Source organism: Pelodiscus sinensis, chromosome 7 (genome assembly GCF_049634645.1).
Source record: "Pelodiscus sinensis isolate JC-2024 chromosome 7, ASM4963464v1, whole genome shotgun sequence".
In the NCBI taxonomy this organism is placed as follows: Eukaryota; Metazoa; Chordata; order Testudines; family Trionychidae; genus Pelodiscus; species Pelodiscus sinensis.
This window is the reverse complement of record NC_134717.1, coordinates 73492078-73516443: the sequence shown is the minus strand read 5'-3', so window position 1 is coordinate 73516443 and position 24366 is coordinate 73492078. Positions and strand designations below refer to the sequence as shown.

Below are 24366 nucleotides of genomic sequence, written 5' to 3'. Positions count from 1 at the left end.
GTTCCAACTGCCAAGTCTTTCCCTAAATAAAAGCATTTGAACATGCTGGGCCTCTAATCTTCTAGCTCAGTGGTCCCCAACCTATAGAGGTGCGGATGCCCTTGCACCCAGTGCCCACAGTGTTTATCTTGGGGGCAGCACCGGAAAGCCAGGGAGTGGTTTGGGGGGGAGGGAGAAGGAAGAGTGCTATGCAGCTTGCAAGCCACAAGCTGGCCACCCTGACCTACAGCAACGCTCCAGTCCATTTCCCTTATTCTCTTCCTGTAAGATACAGAGCTGACTACAGCATGAGTCCTGGTCACAGATGACTGATCTCAGTACTGCTCCCCCTGGTGATGTAGCCTAAAACCAGTTTTACCAGTTAACCCATGATGAAATGTTCATCAGGCAGATAAGCCCTGGGCCGAAGAGGAATAATGAAGAATCTTCCTTGTCAATGCAAGTGTCAGAATTTGCAAGAACCTTGTCAGCACCAAAGAACTGGAGTGTAAACTTGAGTCCCTTACAAAAGCAAGGCTCATAAGCTTGCTTAACCTGGTTCCATAAGCATTAGACTATGGTTTTATAAGCTATAAGGGCCACCTAACTCTATATTCACCATTTATGCCAGTCACAGGTCTAGCTTTAGTTTCATTCTCCAAAATGAACATGCTAAGAAAGACAAGTCTAGAATCTGATGTGGTTTTTCTATTCCAGACAGCTGTTTGTCCTTTAATCAGGCTTGTGTAGCAGGAGCCAGCTTTGTTTTGGCAAACTAGCCTATTAAGTGTAAGGATAGACTTTATTTTTTAAAGTCTAAGATAAAACAAGATACAAAGTAAGGAAGCAGATCACTACAGTAGACACCTATTGAATACATTTGTGCACTAAAGTTCTATCAAGATCACTCATTAAACATACTTCACAAGGGGATCACTTTTTGGGCTAAGTAATGACAACCATGGCACCCAAGTAATTTCACTTTCAACATTAAGAAAGGTCTTGCCCTCTCTGATGCAACAAGCATGTCTTAAAGTGATGTAATTTCTATTACAAATGCAGATTAACTTCTGGCAGCGTTATCAGTGGCATTAGTAAGCCTGTTACTATGCCACAATCCTACCTTCTAATGGCCATGCACTTAACACTGTAGAAACCCAATGAAAAGGCAGAAATAAAAACAGTAGGCCCCTGAGTAGTGTGCAGTAAGTGACCTAAATTACTAAACTATGACCTGTGCCTGTTGCATTCCACTGAATAGCAGTTTCTCACCTATAATTTGACTTTGGCCTACTATTGGTAATCATTCACAATTTTGTAGCATGTTATTGCAACATGAGTTTTTAATTCATAACCAATAAGCATGCATGGCATTAAGATTTTCAAGGGTAAGTTTAATAATCTTAAACTCATACATAAAGGAAGGCATTGACACACCAGTAGGCTCAGAATGCCTGCTTGCCTTTGGACACAGGTTTGACTACAGAGAAGTCTGCCAGCCAGGAGAAGTGATGTCATACACATCTGTCTCCAACTGGTAAGTGACAAAACCAGGAATCTAGAAGTCACACGATCAATGAACTTATTCTCTTTAAGCCTTTTTTGGAAGCCCTGGTAACTTTTAGCTAGTATACATTGAGAAATCTAGAGTATTACTTTGGGAATATATACCTGCATATGTCAATACTTGTGAAATCAAAAGATTTGCATGGAAAAGCAATTTCCATGGATAGGGCTCTCCATACCATTTAGTACAGTTTTTCAAGGTTTAACACCAAATCATTATACCCCCTCTCATGGCCTTTTGAGTTTTAGATACTTGTACACTTTAATTTGCAAACAAATTCCATAACAAATCTCATTTACTAAATGTCTACTTGTAAGTTTATATAGAAAACCCAGGATAAAATGATTGTGGAAGGCCTTAAGTTACATTATTACAGTAGAAAATACAGGAGGTAGAATATAACTGAAAGAACTAATGCAATGTTAGAGTCAGATCTATAGTGCCTGTAAGCTACTTAAAACGTGGTTTTTAAAACTAAACCCAGTATCTTCAATAACTATAGAAAAGTTAATAAAATTTGCCATGAGAGCCCTTGTATCATGGTTGATACAGGGAGGTAGGATGTAAAAACTGAAAAGGAGACACAAGACAGACATTTATCTACAGCTCCTGTTTTCTTTACTGAAGACAGTTTCACAAATCAGTCACCTTCTTCAGTTTCTGACTCAGACTCTGAAATGAAAAGTTAAAATCAGGAGATAGAACAATGGGTACATTGATGTTGCAAACGGTTCCAACTTCTCCCAAAACAAACCTGTAATAGAACACAGCTCAACTGCGCCAGCCCAGCTTAAGAACAAATGCATTGTGCACTTCAACCCTACAGATTCAAGTTTACTAGACATACAGTATCATTGAAGTCTGATATTCAGTTTTGAATTGTGGGGGAGAAGTTTTTCATCTACACTACCATTCACTAGGGGTGACAGACAAAAAGACACCCCCCCCCCCCCACAAAAAACCTCCCTGACCAACATAAGTCTCACTGACAAAAGTGCTGGTGCAAACAGGCCTATGTCAGCAGGAGATGCTCATCACAACAGTGCCACTGCCACTCACCAGGAGGTGGTTTAATTATGTTGGTTGGAGGCATAGAGCAGCTAAACAGAAGTCTTACAGTGATGCCACTGGAGACTTTGGACTATATATACCAGGGATTTTAGAGTTTCAGAAGTAGGAAACTTGTTCCGGTAAACTTGAAGCTAGAGTTTCACAGTAAGGTTTAGTTACCTTCTTCAGCATTCTTGAGCCATTCCACAAACTTTTTCATTTGTTCCAGAAAAACACTCTTTCCTTTTGCAACATGTGCGTCTTTATACCATTTCAAGATGGGTTCTTCGCTCAGAACTTCAGCTGTTAAAGACATGCCAAAGCAGCATTACCACGGAATTAGTCTCTCAACACATCACTGAGGGCTAGTTTACTAGGTTCTCCCCTTGCGACCCATGATTAGCAGCTATCCTTCACCCTTCTCCCCATTCCACCCTATATTAAATACGTTCATTCCATTAAGGCCCTCTTTACCACACATTAATAGGTACTCTACTTAAACCATCTTTTTCCTCGAGTTTGTATAGGCATCTCTGGAATACAAAACCACCATTTGTTAACATTAAAGATGACAGAACATCAAATTATTTTCTGAAAGACGTGCATCTATTAACACCTAAGCTTACCGATTCTCTTGTAGGTCATATTACTAACTTGATACTCTATTAGAGACTAAGATTCAAAAATCTATATTTAGGGAAAATTGCAAGTTTAAGTTTAATCTCAAGAAGAGACGGCTTAAAACAGGAAACAAGTCTCCACAAAAGGAACTGACTCCATATTCTCCATTTAAATATATACTCCCAGAAATAGAGAGTTTGTAGTCCTTATGTGCTCCTTTGTTACTAGTTTGTGATGTGGGTAAGAAAGCTCTTAGCCTGGAATGCCATCATATAGCCATTTAGCAAAGATGAAGTAGAAAACCCTTTTGTCTAAGGCCAGGTCTCCATTTGTAGGCAATGTCAAATGAAGACATGCAACTCCAGCTATGTTAATTATGTAACTGAATCGACACGCCTTGTTTCACATTTCCCTACCACCCCCTGAGCAGTAGGCTGACAGGAGGAAATGCTCTTGTTGGCTTCCCTTGTTCCTCAGGAGTACTAGCAGACAGTGGAGGTGCCCTGAAATTTAGTGAGTCTAGTTAAGACTCAATAAATCGAGCTCCAGAAGATTGTATTTTTCCCCCCTTCCACCTCAAATGGCTCAAGTGCTCTCTCTCTGCTCCCCACAACAGCTGCATGCTTCATGACAAGTTGGAGCTGGTATGCAGTCCCAGGATTCCTACTCTCCGTCCCTACAACCCCCCCCCCCCAAAACCACGCAGGCAGGCAGCAGGTGGAAAGTCCCTGGCAGCATGACAGACCTGGCATTTCAGGAAGAACGCTGACTGTTTAAGGGAGAGGGAAGAGCAGCCTGCGCGCTTCCTGAGATGCAGAACCTGGCTCATAGCAGTGGGACTTCCCCGCCACACCGCAGGAAGCCAGCGCACTACCTCCATTTTTGCTAGAGGTAGCGTCAGTGCGGGCTTCTTCCTGGGGGTGTGAAGGAATGAGGGGGGGCTGGAACACCTCTCCAACTGGTCGTGCCCCCATAATCAACCAGTTGATCGTGATCGACAGACTGATGACCACGGCTCTAACCTAATACCCCTCCTTTGTCCCAGAGTCAGCCCCCCCTGCTCTAACCCAATCCCCCTCCCATTCCCCAGACACCTCCTTGCTCTAATTCAATTCCTCTTCTCCCCAGAGCCAGGCACCCCACCCCCGCTCTAACCTAGGGTACGTCTACACTACATGGCTCCGTCGATGGAGCCATGTAGATTTGTTCATTGGGCAAAGGGAAATGAAGCAGCCATTTAAATAATCGCGGCTTCATTTAAATTTACATGGCTGCCTCGCTGAGCCGACAAACAGCTGATCAGCTGTTGGTTGGCTCAGCGCTAGTCTGGACACTCCCCTGCCGACATCAAAGCCCTTTGTCGGCAGCCCCAGTAAACCTCATCCCACGAGGATTAACGGGGCTGCCGACAAAGGGCTTTGATGTCGGCAGGGGAGCATCCAGACTAGCTCACTGAGCCGACAAACAGCTGATCAGCTGTTTGTCGGCTCAGCGCGGCAGCCATGTAAATTTAAATGAAGCCGCGATTATTTAAATCGCCGCTTCATTTCCCTTTGCCTACAACCCTCATCTACATGGCTCCGTCGATGGAGCCATGTAGTCTAGACAGCCCTAATGCCCAGGTCCTGGAGCCACTACAGCCATGCACATCTCCCTCCAGGCACTGGGGCATGTGTGCTGAGTGGCCGACCTTGAGACGTGCTGGCTGGGACACTGTGCGCACATCCCCCTGGTCTAACCCAACCCTTTCGCGCCCCCCCCCCTCCCCGTTCCCCTTCTCCAGAGCCAGGCACCCCCTCCTCCAACTAACTCAATCCCCCTCCCCCCTGCTCTAACCCAACGCCTAGGTCCCAGAGCTGCCGCTGCTACAGCCACGCACATCTCCCTTCAGGTGCTGGAATGCCGTGCACAGAGCGGCCCAGCCACGAGCACATGCTGGCTGGGGTGCCGTGCACAGAGCAGCCGGCCTGAGCACCATGAGCCACATTTTTTTTTAAAATCTAAGAACTGCATGCAGCTCATGAGCTGTGGATTGGCCACCCTGCTCTACAGTACAAAGCTTAAATAAGCTTTATACTGCAGAGACCTCAGTGAAACCTCTCTGGGAGCACCTGCAGTTAACTAGAACCGGGAAGCATTATCTGTTTAGGGTGATGCTAACTAGTTAGCCTTTCACACTTGCATTTTCCCATATGCTCAGGACTCGCCGAGATGCACTGACTGGCGATCTGCACGTGCACAGATCGCCCAAACCCAGCTCTTCTGGGTTGTAATCTACTTGCCACGGGCGAGTAGATTACATAGATTGTTGAGCCCTGCATATGCTAATGTTTTTGATAGAAAACCTTAAAACATAAGTATAGAAGACGGATTGGATCAGTCAAGATTGGAGTCTGGTAGCCATGGTACAGCCAAAGATTAACTGTTTTCCTTAAACCTCCCCTCACTAAATACATTAGCAATCACTGTCAGTCATGCTTAAATTTGACACTTTACGAATGGGCCTTAACAAAGATGTTAATTATCTTACCCATTACAAAGATAGCTTCCCCAATTATCACCCCTAATATCATTATCTCAGACACTAACCTCCCCCTCCCCCCAGTTCTAAACTCTGATTTGTCAATTTTGTGTGTTCATTTTTTTATTGTAGCCCTTTGGTACAATAAAAATTGGTCATGCTAATTTTCTTCCAGTTTGATCTGAGGAAGTGGGTCTGGCCCACGAAAGCTTGTCACCTAATAAACCATCTTGTTAGTCTTTAAAGTACTGCATAGTCCTTTCTTTTATTTCAGCAGACTAGACTAACACAGCTACATCTCCATTACTATTCTGCAATATAGCAATGTATTGCAATTGGAAAAGGGATGATGGGTGGGTTGTATAGATGGGCATGAAAGCACCAGCATTTCAGCTACCACTTGTTTATATAAATTAAGTGTTACGAGTCTCTGCAGTTTTTTGCCATAGGTCAGAAGTTAGCTTTTCATAGCTTTGAGTTAAGAATTAAAAGTCTCTGCAAACAGTTACATTCTGCAGCCTTAGAGTTTGTTACCTTTATAAAAAAGCACCACTATTTTCTGGAAGGCTTTCATGAAGTGAATGTTGTCATAACAGTACTCCTGAATCTTGAGTAACAGAGTCAGCTCAGATTGACCTTGGGTAGTAAAGGCAGCAAGCAGAGGGCTGTATTGCTGTAAGGAGTACAAGAGATTAGATATACACTTCCAGCTCCATTAAAATCACTATTGCAGAGGGCATAGAAATTGAGATCCCTCCAAATTAACTGTTCTGTACTTATTTTTATTTTCTATACATAACCGTAAAATTCCCTGTAAGCACTGAAATTTGATAATTTGCCATGTAGCTTTGAATTTTCTGAAAAGTGTTGTAATTTACAAGAAATCCAGTTATACTTAAAATACATCACCTGATTAAAGTGCAATCCATCAATCAGTTTGATAGAATTTCTAATACAATTTCAACAGGTAATATTGATGTTAATTTTTAAGTTTGTGTCTGTTTAAATTCAGTTGTGGTAAGTATGGAGGGGGGTCAGAATTAATTAATATTAAGCTTTTAATTTTTGAATATTTCATTATCTGAAATCTACACTAGTGGATTATTGCAAACTAGTTACCACTGGAAAACCATATTTTTCCCCCTTATTGAGTAGCATCTCGTTTGTATTAGAACATTTGGAGCCCCCAAGCAAAATTGAGCCGCATATTGCTAGGTGATGTACGAAGTTAGGTCTTGTCTATTCTAGAAGTTGAGCTACTTTAACGACATCCACTCTGAGCCCTGATCTACTCTACAGTTATTTAGAAATAACTTATTTCAAGCAAGCAGTGTCCACACTACCAAGCCCATTATTTTGAAATAACTGCTGCTTTCTACAAGGAAAAATGCTTATTTCAAAATAGCAGCAGTGGATCCTCCACACCATTATTCAAAGTAATTGCTCCCCAGTGCTTCCTGGGGTTCTAAGCTGAAGTAGCACGTCCACATTAAGTGAGCTTGTCTGACTAATTGAGGCATCTCTGTAGCGTGGGCACACTATTTCAAAATATAGGTTGAATCTCTTCAGGCCAGCAACCTCAGGACCTCATCAGTGCCAAACCAGATAATTTTCTGGACCATGGGAGGTCAATATTTTCTAGCAGGATTACCAACACTTGCATGCTTACCGGGCTGTTAAGAGGACATTTAGCTCTAATTTACTCCTAAACAGCACAGAACACTAACTGCCAAGACTGGTGGCTGTAAAAGTTTATGGGACCATGGGAAACTTGGTTACACCCATGGGAAAAAAAAAAAAGTGATATCCAGCTAATTAAAGTCATTCCTGATGACAGATGTTTCCAGGCCAGAGAGTTCTGTACTAGAGAGATTCAACCTATAGTTATTTTGGGAGTTACTTCGAAAATTATTTCAAGTGTAGACATGTCTTAAGGGAGATGATTGTATTATTGGTGAATTTCTACTTGGAGAATATCACCTGTGTCCACTCTAGCAGTTTTATGGTATTACAAGATTAGGTTGGGAAGTGGAGGAAGGGGAAGACTAGGTCAAGACCAGAAACACCTTTATAATAAATTTAGTTACAAGAATTCTTGTATCATTGCTACAGCAAATACCTTCAGATGCTTGATGGCTTGTTCTGCTACCAGCTCCTCTTTTTTGTTCCATTCCACAGTGCTCATTACACTAGACCAGATTATGCCTATTACAGTCTGTTCTGAGATGTTATTTTTCTTCATCTCCTCCTTGACATACAAGATTATCTGCAGAATCAGTAAGTTAATGTTAATATGAAAGCTACTGATTAAACCACTTCTTTTGGCTTATATCGGAATATTTAGATTTCACTTCCAAAGTTCAGTTGCCTTAGATAACAGTTCAGTCAAGAAGTGGTGATGGGTTTTATATTTTACCTTGCAAGTGTTAGGTATTGTACCATTAGGACAGAAGATTAAATCCAAGTGACCAGTAACGTCTGAGACCAAGAATTTCATTTTCTTAAGTTAGTGGTAAGAATGCCAGAAATTTAGTCCAACATTTTGTATGTGCTTAAACGTTTAAAATTGTGACAGTCATTTTCAACTAATGAATGCTATTGCTGCCACTACCCCAAATTCAGAGTGCCAGTTAGTTCTGTCATACAGAAGAATTACAGGTGGGAGGACTAAGCAGCAGTCATGTTTTTCACTTGGTTACTGGCTACAGCCCAGTAATCAGCTCTGGGAGTTGACTCCTTTCCCTTCACTCTATTGAGTCACCTAAAATTCCAGGAAGTGAAGGTCCAAGTAATGGTGAGTTTATTCACTATGGAATAAACAAAATGGCAAAAATCTGTGACAAGTTCACTTTTTTAAAATCTTGTCTAAATATATGTATACTTACATCCTTAAATGGATCTCCACGTGACATTTGCTCTTGAAGTTCTTTCTGCAGCTCTTTACGAGCCCCTATGGTTTGCTGGTTCCGAACATATTCAGAAAGTTCTTTTAGTCCTGCTTCAGTGAAATACTTCGTGAAGTGTTCAAGGCTTTGCTTGTTAGCTGGAAAGAGTTCCTAAACAAAATAAATCCCAACATTTACATTGACTCCTATGCATAGGAAGTTAGTGCCTGCATTTTATATTAGATCACATTTAAGTCTCTGGGTTGCCAAATTTGCTTTAGAGTAGGGTTGGGCAAAATATGGCCCGAAGACTGGATCTGGCCCATCCAGCTGATTAGCAAAGCATGCATACTTTACAGCTGGCCACATGTATTCAACTGCCCCACTCCGATCCTGCAGCTGAGCTGCTCCCAGGACCTTCTTGTAGCTGTCAAAGCCTCTTACACAGTCCATGTCCACACAGCAACATTATTTCGAAATAACTAGCGTTGTTTCAAAACATATTCCACATCTGCAAAGCCAGCAGTTATTTTGACAGAACATCGAAATACTATCAATCTAGAGGACTCTTCACTCCAACTCCCGTAACCCTCATTTTATGAGTGCTCTATTTCAAAATAAGTGCTTGTTAGACAGCACCAAAACTCAAAATAAGCTATTTCGAAATAAGCCACACAATTGACGTAGCTCAATTTGCATAGCTTATGTCAAGTTAAGCCCTGCTGTGTAGATGTGCCCACAGAGTCCCTCTTCCACACATACATACTTTCATCCCTGGCCCCAGATGACTTACCAAAATTCATGAAGAGGTCACCCTGTGAAGACTGCCCACCCCCGCTGTAGAGACAGAGTAGGTGAGGTAACATTACAGTTGGACCAATTTCTAGTGGTGAGCTTTAAACCTCACACAGAGCTCTTAGAGCAGTGGTCACCAAACTGTAGATTGGGATCTACCAGTAGATCCTGGAGCCTCTGACAGGTGATCCTGACTGATTTGGCTAGGAAACTATCAAGTGCTGGCACTTCAGTTGCCCCTCCACCTACTGTCATGCTGCTCCTGCCCTCTGCCTTAGAGCTGCCTTTTGGGAGGGAAAAAGAGGAGGGGTGCTGATGGCAGGGTGTCCCTCCTCTTCCCACATCTGTACCCTATCTCCACACAGAGAGAAGGGGATGGAGGGAGCTTGGCAATGTGTCTGTGTCAAACACACACCGTCCTTCCCTCATCTCCTGACCCAACATGTACATGGGGGGTTGTTACTACTTTTACTGCTTGCAAAGTGGGTTACTTTTGATTTTTGACTGGTCTACGAATTTCATAACTTTCATTTCTCCCTTACGCTTAAATTTAATTCTTTAAGTAGTGAGTTCTAAAATGCCTAACTTGTGATTGGAGAAGTTATGCCTGTGGCAACTATGTTCCTGGAGGTGGCTAGCATGTCCCTGCAACTCCTGAGAAAGGCAGAGCAGGGGGTCTTCACATGCTGTCCTTGCCTGAAGACACGACTCCTGCAGCTCCCACTGATCAATAATGGAGAGCTATAGCCAGAAGCTGTGGGGTTGGTGCCGGTGGATGGGGGGGGGGCAGCACATGGAGCCACTGCTGTACATGCCAGCTGCTTTCAGGGGTGGTGCAGGGCCAGGGCAGAGGTAGGCCTGCCTTGGCTCTGCTGCTTCATCCTTGGGTGGGATTTGCAGCCACAACCTTGCCCTCCTGAGGCAAACGCCTTATCCCCATGGCTACTCAAGAACCCACCTCTCTACCTTCAGAGGGTCCCTTATCCTGCTTTCCTAATGTTGGAACCAGGTTCATCCCTGGGGCAGCTGGCGTTGGCTATCCAGCCACTGCCTGAGTCGGTGGAGGGGTCTGGGATCAAGCCCACCACTCTGTGCTCCAGAGGGTGATGCGCTATCCCTGAGTTCACTGGAGATTCCACTCCACCTCCTGACCTTCAGCAGGTCCCTTATCCTGCCTTCCTAATATGGGAGCCAGCTCCATTTCTGGTGCAGCCTGTGTTGGCTGTCTGGTCACTCTGGGGGTGGATGGGGGGGGGGGGGTGGACTTGAACCCACCATCCTGTGTGCCCCAGGTAAATGCCCCATCCCCATAGCCACTCCAGAACCCACCCCACCTCCCTACTTTCAGGGCATCCCTTATCCTACTTTCCTAATGCAGGAGCCAGCTACATTCCTGGGGCATCCTGTATTGGCAGTCCGGCCACTTCCAGGGTGAGCGGAGAGACCCGAACCCCAACTCTGCGTTCCCCAGGCAAATGCCCTTACCTTCAGGGCATCCCCTCCCACATTCTAAACCCCTTGGCCCAAGACTAGAGCCAGCACCAACACCCTACCCCAGCCTGGTGAACGTGAATGAGATTCAGGAAGGAAGGGGGATGGAGTGAGCAGGGTGAAGCCTAAGAGAAAGGGTGTGGGGAAGAAACTGGGGCAAGACTATTTGGGTTTGAGGTAGATCTTACATTGCACTTAAATTGAAAAGGTGATCTGTGGTTTAAAAGGTTGGAGACTACGGTGTTAGAATCTAGCAAAAATGTAGAGTATCATGAGCTTTTGTGGGCACAACCCACTTCAGATGAATGAGACTTTTATTGTACAGATTTGTATAGGGAGATAAAGTAACCTGAAGAGCTCTGTGCAAGCCCTCCCTATACAAATCAATCCAATAAAAGTCTCATTAATTGGAAGTGGGTTGTACCCACAAAAAGCTCATGATACTATCTACATTTTGTGTTCGACTAAGGTGCTGCAGGACCATTTTTTTAAGTTTATCCAATAAAAAGGTTACTTCACACACCTTGTGTCTAATATTCTGGCCATCAACACAATTACAACATTGCATGTGAGTTTTAGTAATTCCGACAGGCCAAATAGACAGGTAATAGTGCTCAAGTCATCCATTTGACCACTCACCATCAGTCTGTTGTCCATGTTGACTTTACGAAGACTAGCAGCCACTGCATTAATATCTTTCTCATTTATCCATGATTTGAACAGCTTTACTGCAAAAGCTGCAGAAACACCTGCACAACAGGAGTTAGAAAGTTACTATTAATAGTGCAACAGGAAAGGAAGGGGCACTTGCTTGCAATGTCAGTGGTTCGTCCCATCCTGTGGGGTCATCAATTCCACAATACAGGCAGTCCCCGACTTACACGGATCCGACTTATGTCGGATCCACACTTATGAACGGGGCTTTTCTCGCCCCGGAGCTCACGGGCGGCGGGTCGCCACCCATGTCCTCCAGGGCGGGAAAAGCTTCTCCCGGTCTCCCTGGTCTGCTTGGGGGGGGGAGGGTCCAGCAAAGCTGCTGGACCCCCCCAGCAGACCAGGGGGACAGGAGCAAAGCAGCAAAGCCACACAGGCGGCGGGGTCCCTCCACCTGTGCGGCTTTGCTCGGGTCTCCCCCAGCAGACCAGGGACACCCGAGCAAAGTCGCCACCTGGGCGGCTTTGCTCGGGTGTCCTTGGTCTGCTGGGGGGGTCCAGCGGCTTTGCTGGACCCCCCCAGCAGACCAGGGGGACAGGAGCAAAGCCGGCCAGGGGGTCCAGCGGCTTTGCTCGGGGGCAAAGGAGCAAAGCCACACGGGCGGCAGGGTCCCTCCGCCTGTGCGGCTTTGCTCGGGTCTCCCTGGTGTGCTGGGAGGGTGGGGGGGGAGAGAGGAGGCGGCGCAGTTAGTGCGTCCCCCCCTCCCCCCAGCAGACCAGGCCTTTGTTGCGGGACGCCTCGGGTAGAGCAGCTGGGGTGCTGCTGGGTTGGTCCTGTGGGAACCTACCGGGCAGTGCCCCAGCTGTTCTGTCCCAGGCTCCAGATTCAGCAGCTGTTGAAACGGATCAGGCTGATTCCAGGAAGCTGGGGGCAGAGCAACTCTGCCTCCAGCTTCCTATAGTCAGCCCCTGGTCAGTTTCAGTGGCAGCAGCTGAATCTGGATGCCAGTTCCGACTTACATACAAATTCAACTTAAGAACAAACCTATAGTCCCTATCTTGTACGTAACCTGGGGACTGCCTGTATATCATCTACCTGAACTGTAAAAAAACCCTCAGACGAGTGCTCATGCACGGGGTGGAAGAGAGGTAGAAGACTGCCAATTAAGTTTTTCTTCAAAACTAGTTAGGCCAACAGATAGTGCCTTTGGCTAAGGCTCACTGTTAAGCAGCAGAGCATCACAGTTCACATCTATGTAAATTAAGAGGAATTTTGGCTGTGAAATTATCATTCTAAAATCATGCTCCCAAAACCCATCACCATCCAAAGGAATTGTTTAACATTAGTTAGTAGTTACCTTCTTTAACCAAGTTCTCATTATAAAGGCTGTTGAGAATGGATGCATTAAGTGTCCCATTGGCCAAAAGAATGCCTGTTAACATGGCCAGTTTGTTCCGCTCAGACTCTGAAAAACCTTTTAAGAACAGCAGCAGCTGTAATAGAAAGAAGAATGGTAATCCTTCTGAAATGAAGCCCCACAGAGTTTAAATATTATTAATGGTGAAGTCAGTGCCTCCCTGAACCAAAGATTAAGATGCAGAGGCTTGCTGCTGAAGATCAATAGTAGCTTATGATGGGCAGAAATATAGGATGACTCCATGGGTAGAACGTTGCCCTGACTGAAATTTAATTCCACACATTAGTTGTCCTTTATCTAGTCAAATGCCACATAAGATACATGGACATTTATTCCAGTAAGTGAAGACTTAGCCACAGCTCTCTTCCTTTTAGAGCATGGATCCCCAAAATGGGGGGGGAGGGGCGTGAAAAAATTCCAAGGAGGGCGAGGCAACCCAGCCTCCCCCTCCAACCCCCCCAATCAAGTTTTGCTGCCCAGGTCAGTTCTTTTTTTGGCTAAACAAGTTTTCCGCTATTGGGGGGGGGGGGGGAGGTTGGTGTCAAAAGCAAAAAGGGGGCGTGATGCCGAAAAGTTTGGAAGCCACTGTTTTAGAGCATTTATTCTTGAAGATTACCCACAGGGTTTTTTGCTGCTATCTAAAGCCTGTTAATTACCTTTTTGACTTCATCTTCAAAGCCTTTTTCCAGGTACTTGTAACGCCTGATTAGCTTGTTAAAAACCTGGAGAAGACAAATACATTGCATTGATGATTCTAAGTCCAAATGGAATTAGTTTCAAACCCACTTTGTTCTAAATGTGGTTAGACTATTAACAAATCTGCTATATTTGTGTATCAATGCTAGTACACCACCCAGTCTCTGCAGAGTTTAGCATTCAAAAAAGCCTTTTGATGTTACATGTCTAAGGCCATTTTCTACATGGCTTCCAAAATTACTTAAGGTTTATCTGAACACCAAGGCCAATTTTGTAGACATTTATCCCACAACGGTGCTAAATAGGACAGCTAGTTAACAGCCATTGTACACAAGATGAAAGTCAAGTTCAACTGTACACACTCAGGACTAACCTGAGCAAATGCTTGCATGGTTTCTAGATCTTCTTGTGCTGCAAATACACAGACATCTGTACGCATCAGGTCATCAGCGAGAGTACCACCTGGGGCTAGAAGTTTTAGTGTTAACATTTTAGATATGCCAGTTTTAATTTTTAAATAGATCTTATTAACACGAAGGCATACATAAATAAAAAGACTTTTTGAACTACTGTAAGTTAAGTATCATATTGTCCTTCATTAAAGATCAGTGGTTACTAGACGACTGTACTACACCTCTAGGTAAATTTCAAATGCAACAAGAGCAAATGTCCAGGTAAAATTAAGTCAGGATGTGTCAAATAAGTTGATAGCTCTCAGACTGAAGAGACGGTATACAACAGAGGAGCTTTCGACACTATATGTGCTTGGTGGTATGACAGCCATAATGCACTGATCGGTTTGTCTAGAACAGGGGTAGGGAATCTTGGTTCACAGACTACAAGCACTTCATCAGGGTTAGCTGCTGGTGGGCTACAAGATGGTTTGTTTACTGAGTGTCCACAAGCACAAAGCCCTGCAGCTCCCAGTTATGCTTCAACATTCCTGGCCAATGGGAGCGGTGGTAAGCAGTGGCATAGTCTGCAGGATCCTAACCCCCGTCTAGAAAAAACATGACTTAACAGGATCAGAGGAGTTTTCCCTCCAACTGCAGCTCCCAACAACAAACAAAAAACCACCACCCCTTGAACTTGTTTAATATCAAACTATAGTATCTACTAAACACATACCATTAACATTTGATTTTTTTAAATTAGAATAAGCCAGCACTGGAAGCCAAGCTTAGCTATTGTAGAGGTGCATGCACACACTTGAGGTGAGGTTTAACATTCCAACACTGAGCTGTGATTTGAGCCGCTCAAAACTTAATAAAGTCAAAGGAGAAAGTTTCCAGCAGTCTGCTAAGCAAGACAGACAACCTTGGCTTCACCTCACTAAAGTGGATATTTTGGAGTCAGAGATGAGCAACGTCACTCATATTTAAGACTGAATTTTGAAAGCAGGAGCATTGGTTCAATGGCTTCTAGATACAGTCTCATCTCCCCCTCTCCACTCCCCATCCCAGATTCTAGGGGAGGAAGTTAGGTCAACCATGAGCAATTCTGAGAAACCCCACCCGAGGTCTTTGTATTGAATTTATTAGAGGCCAGTCAAAAGTATTCAAGGACAGAGATTAAGTGGGAAGCAAGTCAATTTTGGTTTAGAATGCGAATCTATACAAGATAGATCAAAACTACATTATTAGTTCATTTTTTATCCAGCAGGACTTTTGGTTAAAGGCAACACAAAGTCCTGTTACTTTAAGGCAACAGAGGCCTGATCTATACTAGAAACTTTGGCCAGCACAGCAACATTTTAATGATGAAAGAGCAGAAAGAAGCCATCACTAGAGTTCAGATATGGAAACTGCTATTCCGATATTAGAATCTTGATTTCAAGAGAGTTAAATGTGCCTATTAGAATCATAGAACTGGAGGAGACCTCAGAAGGTCATCAAGTCCAGCCCCCTGCTCTAGGCAGGACCAGTTCCAACTAAATCAATCCAGCCAGGGCTTTGTCAAGCCGAGACTTAAACACCTCTAGGTGTTTATTATAACAACTGACTTAAAATGGTATCATTAGGGATGTTTAAAAAATAAATAAATAATGAACTAGGATAAGCTTTATACAGCAGAGCCTGCAGCAAAGCCTCTCTGGGAGCCAGGCTGCCAGCACAGCTCCCAGGAAGGAGGTTTCACTGCCCTGCCACAGCGAAGCTGCCTACCTGGAAGGCTGAGTATAGCCAACACCAATAAACATCAGCTTGCTGATTAAACAGTTAATTTACACTTGAACATTCTTAAGTACCGCTCCATGTAGGGAGAGATCTTATTCTTTGGTACAATCAGAGGTGGAAGCACAAATCAATGTTTTTCTATTTGCTAATGGTGCAAAGGAAATGAGTGTAGTTTTTCCTAGTAATGTCATTCTTTATTAAAAGAAATCAGAAACAACAATTCTGAAGTGTCATCACCCAAATCTGAAGGTTATGGACTGAGGTTTCCCCAAAGACAATAATTTAGTAAGAGCAAGACTTCAGAAACAAATGCTACTCGGTGGGGAAGATAGCATATCCTGTCTCATAGACTAAGGTCAGAAGGGACCATTATGATCATCTAGTCTGACCCCCTGCACAGTGCAGGCCACAGAATCTCACCTACCCCTCCCAGAATAATCCTCTCACCTATATCGCAGATATTGAAGCCTTCAAATACTTTGAAGACCCCAAGATGCAGAGAATCCTCTAGCTCTGATCTGCGCCCCATGCTACAGAGGAAGGCGAAAAACCTCCAGGGCCTCTGCCAATCTACCCTGGAGGAAAATTCCTTCCCAACCCCAAATATGGCCATCAGCTAAACCCTGAGCATGTGGGCAAGACTCATCAGCCAGACACCCAGAAAGTTCTCTATAGTAACTCCTATCATCCCTCCATTGACCTATTCCCACTGATAATGAATGGTCAATTAGTTACCAAGATCATGTTCTCTCTTCAAATCATCCCCTTCATAAACTCATCGGCTGCGTCTACACTGGCATAAATTTCCGGAAATGCTTAAAACAGAATAGTTTTCGTTATAAGTATTTCCGGAAAAGGAGCATCTACATTGGCAGGCCGCTTTTCCGGAAAAGCCCTTTTTCCGGAAAAGCGTCCGTGGCCAATGTAGACGCGCTTTTCCGGAAAAGAGCCCCGAGCGTCATTTTCACGATCGGGGCTTTTTTCCGGAAAAGATTACTGGGCTGTCTACACTGGCCCTTTTCCGGAACAGTGTTCCGGAATAAGGACTTATGCCCAAGCGGGAGCAGAATAGTTTTTCCGGAATAGCGGCTGATTTTGTACAGTAGAGCATCGTTGCTTTTCCGGAAATTCAAGGGCCAGTGTAGGCAGCTTGCAGCTTATTCCAGAAAAGCGGCTGATTTTCCGGAATAAGTGGCCCAGTGTAGACACAGCCATCTAGTTTAATCTTGAAGCCAGATAGATCTTTTGCCCCCACTACTTCCCTTGGAAGGCCGTTCCAGAACCTCACTCCTCTAATGGTTAGAAACCTTTGTCTAATCTCAAGTCTAAACTTCCTACTAGTCAGCTTATATCCATTTGTTCTTGTGTCCACATTGGTATTAAGCTTAAATAATTCCTCTCCCTCCCTGGTATTTATCCCTCTAATATATTTAAAGAGAGCAATCATGTCCCCCCTCAGCCTTCTTTTGGTTAAGGTAAACAAGCTGAGCTCCTTGAGTCTCCTTTCATAAGACAGGTTTTCCATTCCTCGGATCATCCTAGTGGCCCTTCTTTGTACCTGTTCCAGTTTGAATTCATCCTTGTTAAACATGGGAGATCAGAACTGCACACAGTATTCCAAATGGGGTCTCACCAATGCCTTGTATAATGGCACTAACACCTCCTTATCCCTACTGGAAATACCTCGCCTAATACATCCCAAGATCGTATTAGCCTTTTTCATGGCCATGTCACAATGGCGATTCATAGTCATTCTATAATCAACCAGGACTCCGAGGTCCTTCTCCTCCTCCGTTACTTCCAACTGATGTGTCCCCAGCTTATAACTAAAATTCTTGTTATTAATCCCTAAATGCATAACCTTACACTTCTCACTATTAAATTTCATCCTATTGCTATCACTCCAATTTACAAGATCATCCAGATCTTCCTGTATGATATCCCGATCCTTTTCTGAATTGGCAATACCTCCCAACTTTGTGTCATCCGCAAATTTTATTAGGACACTTCCACTTTTGGTGCCAAGATCAGCAACAAAAAGATTTTATTTAATCGGCCCCAAAACTGATCCCTGAGGAACTCCGCTAGTAACCTTCCTCCAACCCGACAATTCACCTTTCAATATGACCCGCTGTAATCTCCCCTTTAACCAGTTGCTTATCCACCTCTCAACTTTCATATGTATCCCTATCTTTTCCAATTTAACCAATAATTCCCCATGTGATACTGTATCAAATGCCTTACTAAAGTCGAGGTAGATTAGATCCACTGCATTTCCTTTATCTAAAAAATCTGTTACTTTCTCAAAAAAGGAGATCAGGTTGGTTTGGCATGATCTACCTTTTGTAAAACCATGCTGTAATTTGTCCCAATTGCCATTAGCCTCAATGTCTCTAACTACTTTCTCCTTCAAAATTTTTTCCAGGATCTTACATACTACAGATGTCAAACTAACAGGCCTATAGTTACCCGGGTGCCTTCCCCTCCCCCCCCCTCCCTTAAAAATTGGAACTATATTAGCAATTCTCCAGTCAAATGATACAACCCCCGAGTTTAGAGATTTATTAAAAAATTTTGCTAATGGACTTGCAAGTTCATGTGCCAGTTTCTTTTAATATTCTTGGATGAAGATTATCTGGGCCCCCAATTTACTCCCATTAAGCTGTTCAAGTTTGGCTTTTACCTCGGATATGGTAAAATCTACCTCCATATCTTCAGTCCCATTTGTTAAGTTACCATTATCCTGTCCATCCAGTCAAATCCTCAATACCTCACTTAAAACGGCCATCTTCCCTATTAGATAATAGGTCTGAGTGGAAGTTATTTCTGACATTTCCCTGCCCTGAACAAACCCTATTGCTACTCCCTTCCTCCCCCTCCGAGTTTAAGAAACATACATCTTTTCATACCAATCCCTACAATTTTGCATTCAGGGTCTTCTCCCATCTCAAAATATTGCAACATCCTTCTCTCTGGAATCTGTAGGGCACACACTGCCATCTTCCAATACAAAAATACAGGAAGAGTCCTTTTCCTTGCCCTTCATTTTGATTGTGACTCCATTTGGCTCCCTATCTATCACTAAATCAAATTCAGGCATCATGTACTGTAATTAAAGTCCTACATAATTTTGCACCTCCCTACCTATGCAAACTCATCTTCATATCTCCTTCCATTCTTCCTTCCATTCTTCCCTATTTTGTCCATTTGTCAGCATATCAGATAAGCTTTTTCCTTCCACATTTCCCTCCATGCATGGTGTGTTCTTTGGGTTCATTTACAAATACCCTATGCTTTGTATTAACATCTCTTGAAAATTCACTTTCATATACAGGGCTTGACAAACGGCGGCAAAAAACACTCTCCTGCCCCGTTCTGCGCATGCGCAAGAGCCACATTCCGCATGCGCACGCTGTGAATGAACAGGGCACGCAGCTGAGTATAATTTGTCGAGCCCTGTTCATATACACCAAATCCACCTGACATCTATGTGGATGTAAACATCTACACATCTATCCATAGGTTATGAGCTCCCTGATGCAAGGACAGTTCATTCTTATCTGGAGTGTGCTTAGCTCACAGTGGATACTACTTTTAAGTAGTGCTTCCTACAGTGAAATAGAATGGTGGGTCAGGCAGTACCCTTCGTTTCTACTAAGGAGGAGACCAATATACTACATTATGCAATCCACTTTAATTCTATAACATACAACTTTACAAGCCTCTCGCTAGTATTCTGCAGCTGTAACTTTGCAAGTACAAGTGCTTTAGGCTCTTCACAAGTGTTCTAAGTTAACCTGCAAGTTAATGCAAGTTTAAATATTGTTAGTGGCCAGTTAAAATTAAACCAATCCTTTAAAAACTGTACCATCTGTGAACAAGCACATGCTCCATGATACAAGTTCTACTTTGTGACAAGTTATACTAACTTTTCAAAAGGCACATCTTCAACAGTGAATATAGAAGACAAGTTCGCTAAAATGATGCACAAAATTTAGAATCTGAAGAATTCAAGGTCAATCATTTAAGGCAGTGCCCCTTCCCATTAGATAACAACCCTAACAAAGGAATTAAAGACTGTCAAACTATCTGCTGTTTTGTACATTCTATGGATAAGAAGCATATCCATAGACTAATCGCGTATTTGATACAAATTGTATTGAGTACATGAATAGTCGATAAGGAGCCCTGCTGCGACTCTATAGTTTAAATGTAGTAGGAACTGGTAGATCCTGGACTGAAACTCAAAAAGTGATCTTGTGGTTAAAAAGGTTGCAACTCACTAACCCAGTGGTCTCCAGGGGATATCAGAGGAAGGGTTTCTCAGGTTTAATACAGACACACAGAGCAGCAAGGTTGGCTGGACGGGATTAGAGGGTTCTGGGGTTGGAGGTAGAGTGGCAGTGACAAGATGGGGTCAGTGGACAGGAAACATTTACATATTCATCTTGCAAATAATGAATATGCAAATAAAATATTGCCAGACCACCAAAAGTTTGTGAATGAGTTTACCAGTCCATGGTATAAAAAGGGTTGGGAACCACTGCTTTAACAGAGCATTAGTTTATGTACCATAAAAGATTGAGGCAATCTAAATAGCATCCATTTCTAAACTTGGGACAAAGGAGATCAACATCTATATAAGCACATGTGCAAAAGTATCATTTGAGTTCAAATGAGAGAATGATGTGTTCTATTAAAGTAGCCATATTTGAAAGTCAAGCTAGACACTTACCCAGCATTCCACCAGCCACCAGAATGTCAAAGAGTGTCTCTGCATAGCGACGATAGTCAAGTTTTGCTCCAGAAGCATCAAGAAATTTGGCTACTGCTTCCAAGTCACTGCCAGTTTCAGTTAGACCTTGAATAATACAGTCCTGAAACTGAGTAGGGTCAAACCTCTCTTTCTCATCTGCAATAGAAGAAAGCATTTGATAAGCCTAATTTTAAGATAATACTGTCAATGTTCTGTATCAGCATCTTCCAATTTCATGAATTCATTCATTAAGGAAACTGGCAACAGTTTCAAAACTACGAGTTGACCAGGGAAGTCAGAAATAGCGAATGCAGACAGGAAGTTTGCCATTCATTTAATATAAATACACGAGGCTGGCATTAGCTATTTGACCTGAACATGTCAGTTATTCTTTGTCAACTAGATGGGAGATTCCTACAAAGAAAAGTGGTAGGGGCTTTAAATCCATCAAGTCCTCCCAAATGTTTCATTCAATTGCTTTTCCAGCTCGAGTCATTTCACACCTCTCACTGACATAGCTATGCCATCCTAAGCATACGTATAGATGCAGTTATGAGAATGAAGCATGTTTCCACTGACAGCTAACTTTTGAGGAGGCTGCATTCCTACATCTATGGAAAAACCTGCATCTGTGCCAACACAGCTATGTACATATATCTATACACAGCTATTAGTCTCAATAGTACACACACACCCCCTGGGAAAAGAGGCAATCTTTTATTGAACAGCCATCTACAAGACGAACGGAGGTAGCAAAGTCACCGGTAGGTGAGAATACAGACTTAAATTGAAGCAATGTTTGGAAGATAATGAAGTTAGAAATATTGTGTATGCAAAAATAAAGCCCTATTTTTCCACTTCACCAGTGTTTCATCCAATAACACATCTAAATTTGAGCCAGAAAAAAAAAAAATATTGTCTGTACTTTGATGCAATCATGAATTTTATCATTATTACTGCAAACAATTTAAGTCAGTGACAGGCAACTGAGACTAGCGAGTGGACCGCATGAGCAGCCCTCCAGTCTTGCAAGATTGTTAACCAAAACAGTCTCCCAGGATAGGGAAGTTTTGCTAGCTACAGCTGAGTACCTAGAACTTGCAAGGTGTACTGATTGAACCATATGGCACTATGATTGGATACAGAGGGAGCACATAGCTCTGACAGCAAGGCATGCATGCAATCAGCACTGGCTTTTTGCGCGTCACTTATGCAGACAAAATCAAGGAACCCCATGTGTGACCAATAGAAAACAAAATGTCTTGGAGGCCAAACAGAACTCTGATGGGACAAAGATCACCCAATCACTGATTTAATTCCTAATTTCCCTGTACTTGAGACAAATCTGGTGAATTCATGATCTAAAATCAGATGCTTTCATAGTCACTATGGACAGAATGAGAAATCACTAGAGTACTGAAAAGCATGAGCTAGCCAGCCTTCTGGAGAAAGTAAGCACCTTCCCCACATTCAAGAAGTTGACAGAGCAAAATAAGGTCCCTGATATACAACTGCACCTACGACCTCAAAGTATTATTTTTCCTCAACAGAGAGTAATCAGAATTTAAGCTGTTTTTATGGTGCAAGGCACATTTTAAAGGATTTAGCTTGCAACAGAGTATATTTTTTCTGGTGTAAAAAATTTACTTCATGGTTAACTTTTAGGTTTTTATTTACCCATGCTTATATGATAGCTATGTTCTTAAAAGATTAGAGATGCGGTCCCCACACTTTTGAGGGACACACTTTTGCATTCTCTGCCCCAAGGACTGGGAGCAAGGCCACAGCTTAAGAGATGGGGAGAAAAGAAAGGGAAGTGACAGGGGTGCAAGGACAAGTGAAGCTCCACTCCTGGCTTTCCCTGGAGCCACAGCCAATGTCGGAAGCTGGGGGCTGCAATGAGAACATGGAACTAGAGCAGAGTTGGGAAGTGATTGGGTGACCTAAGGAAGTTAAAATGAGGTTGGTTCCTTTACTAATAGATTAGTCAACAGAATTTTCATTGCTTACTCAGTCAATAAGGGAAAACAGCTTTTCTACAGAGTTGGCCATGAGCTAGAAACAAAAATAGTTAATATTTACCTCTTTTTCTAGTTTTAAAACGCTGGCCTGATAGCGTTGGCTTCTGCTGCTTTTGATTATTCATAAAAAAGACACCCTGTACCAAAAAAAGAAAAAATTCTTGACAATCTCATTAAGAGGCAAATGATTCCTACGCGATGCTTTAATTCATAAGCACGTGTACAGTAGCGAATACACATCTGCCGGTGGAAACAGTCCACACAGAAAAGCCCGCTCTGCTACTTCGCCAGCCTGCCTGTTGGTTAAGAACATCCACAATGTTAAAGCACCTGAGATCATAGGACATTTTCACTCATGCCAGGGAGTATTTATTAGCTGTTAGGCAAAGACAAATTAGTCTCATTAAAAAAAAAAAAAAAAAGATACCACAGGATAACTTTAGGGCGCAGGTGAACTTTTAGCTGCTACGTGACCTTGAGCCAAGCGCTCCCTGGTGCCTCAGTTTCCCTGTGTCAGACAAGGGGATCGGGCAGAGCACAGGGAGAAGCGGGGGGGGGGTATCGAGATCCAGCCCCGCGGACACGAGACGGTTCCCCGCAGCAGGCCGCACGCAGGCACCCAGCGCGGGCGGGACAGCAGCCGTGAGGCGACTCCCGAGACCCAGCCTCCCGCCGCGCCCCGCCCGAGCGGGAACGGGGCAGCCCCGGGCCCCACGCGCCCTCCTCTCGCCGCGGGGCTCGGCACCCACCGGGCCTCCCTCGCAGAGGCGGCCGCTGCAGACGCTCTGGAGCCGGCGGAAGCGGGGCTGGGGGCGCCGCGTCTCGCCGGGCCGCGCTCACCGCCCCCCCCCCCGTCACAGGCCGCGGCTTTGTTACCCGGCGGGCCGGGGGGGCCACCAGGCCCCGCACTAACCCGCCCCGCCCCGCCCGCTGCCCCCGGCGGGCCCCGCGCCCGGCCCGCGCCTCACCGACTTTAAGGCAAAGAGAAAACGTCCACGGGCCCCTCAGTGCAAGCGGCGCGAGCGGAGACGGCGGCAGGCAGGCGGCGGCTAAATCCTGCTGCGAGCGGAACCAACGCGGAGAAGGGGGGAGGGCGGGGGCGGGGCGGGCTCCACCTCCCGCCGGGAGACATGTTGGGAGACACCATCTCACCCGGAGGGGGAACCAACCTCGCGTACCTCATGTCCTGACCGCCCCTGCACTAGCACATGGCCCCTCCCCCCTGTTCGCTTCGCGGAGGGCGGCGCTGCGTGCCAGCCGCTCACTGCCCCGAGGGGACAGGCACTGTCCGTGGCCGCAGCGAACGGGCGGATCCAGCTCCCCTTTCCCAGTCAGTGAGCGCGTCCAGATCCCCCCCCCTCCTCCTGCTTTACCGTCATTGGCGGACCGTGGTCTCACCGCCCGTCTCAGGGAGTGGATCAGTCCATTGAGGGGGCGGGGGGAATCGCTGCGGCCCGGGAAAGGGTCGGCGACGGTTTGCATCCCCGCGTGTGAGAGGCAGCGCCGCCTGCGGGGCGTGGGGCGCCAAGCAGCCTCGCGCCGCCATGTTAGCGGCTCCCTCCCCCGCCCCCACAGAGCGCGCTGGCCCCGAGCCCTGCGGACCCCAGCCCAGAACCGCCCCTCCGCGTAGCCCGCAGGACCCCCGCGCCCCCCGCATAGCCTGAGGCCCGGAAACCGCCGGCCCCGCCCCGCCTCGTCTGACCCCGCCCCGGAGAACGGAGCCCAGAGCTGCCCTCGAG

General features: G+C 44.8%; 1 protein-coding gene across 3 annotated transcripts; it reads right to left on the bottom strand.

The window, feature by feature from the left end:
- Positions 1–1352: 1352 nt before the first annotated feature.
- Positions 1353–23748, bottom strand: BZW1 (basic leucine zipper and W2 domains 1). Of its 3 annotated transcripts, none has more exons than XM_075934304.1 (12): positions 23596–23748; positions 22689–22764; positions 20586–20762; positions 14050–14144; positions 13637–13702; positions 12921–13056; positions 11549–11658; positions 8624–8794; positions 7858–8004; positions 6273–6411; positions 2777–2899; positions 1353–2218 (listed from the first exon to the last, which is right to left on the bottom strand). In XM_075934304.1, exons 2-12 carry the CDS (start codon positions 22750–22752, stop codon positions 2187–2189), a joined length of 1260 nt encoding a protein of 419 aa, XP_075790419.1. In that variant the 5' UTR covers positions 22753–22764; positions 23596–23748; the 3' UTR covers positions 1353–2186. The 3 variants fall into 3 exon arrangements, with proteins under 3 accessions (XP_075790419.1, XP_075790420.1, XP_075790421.1); XM_075934305.1 differs by having other exon boundaries at positions 23600–23745; XM_075934306.1 differs by lacking the exon at positions 23596–23748 and adding an exon at positions 23377–23509.
- Between the last annotated feature and the right edge of the window lie 618 nt (positions 23749–24366).

Coding starts and splice junctions, on each gene's coding strand:
- BZW1 (XM_075934304.1), bottom strand. CDS start 22,752: ATGAATAATCAAAAGCAGCAGAAGCCAACGCTATCAGGCCAGCGTTTT. Junction 8,795..11,548: donor ACATGGACAACAGACTGATG/GTGAGTGGTCAA, acceptor TATTTTGTTTAG/GAACTCTTTCCAGCTAACAA. Junction 6,412..7,857: donor AAGCCATCAAGCATCTGAAG/GTATTTGCTGTA, acceptor TACTCCTTACAG/CAATACAGCCCTCTGCTTGC.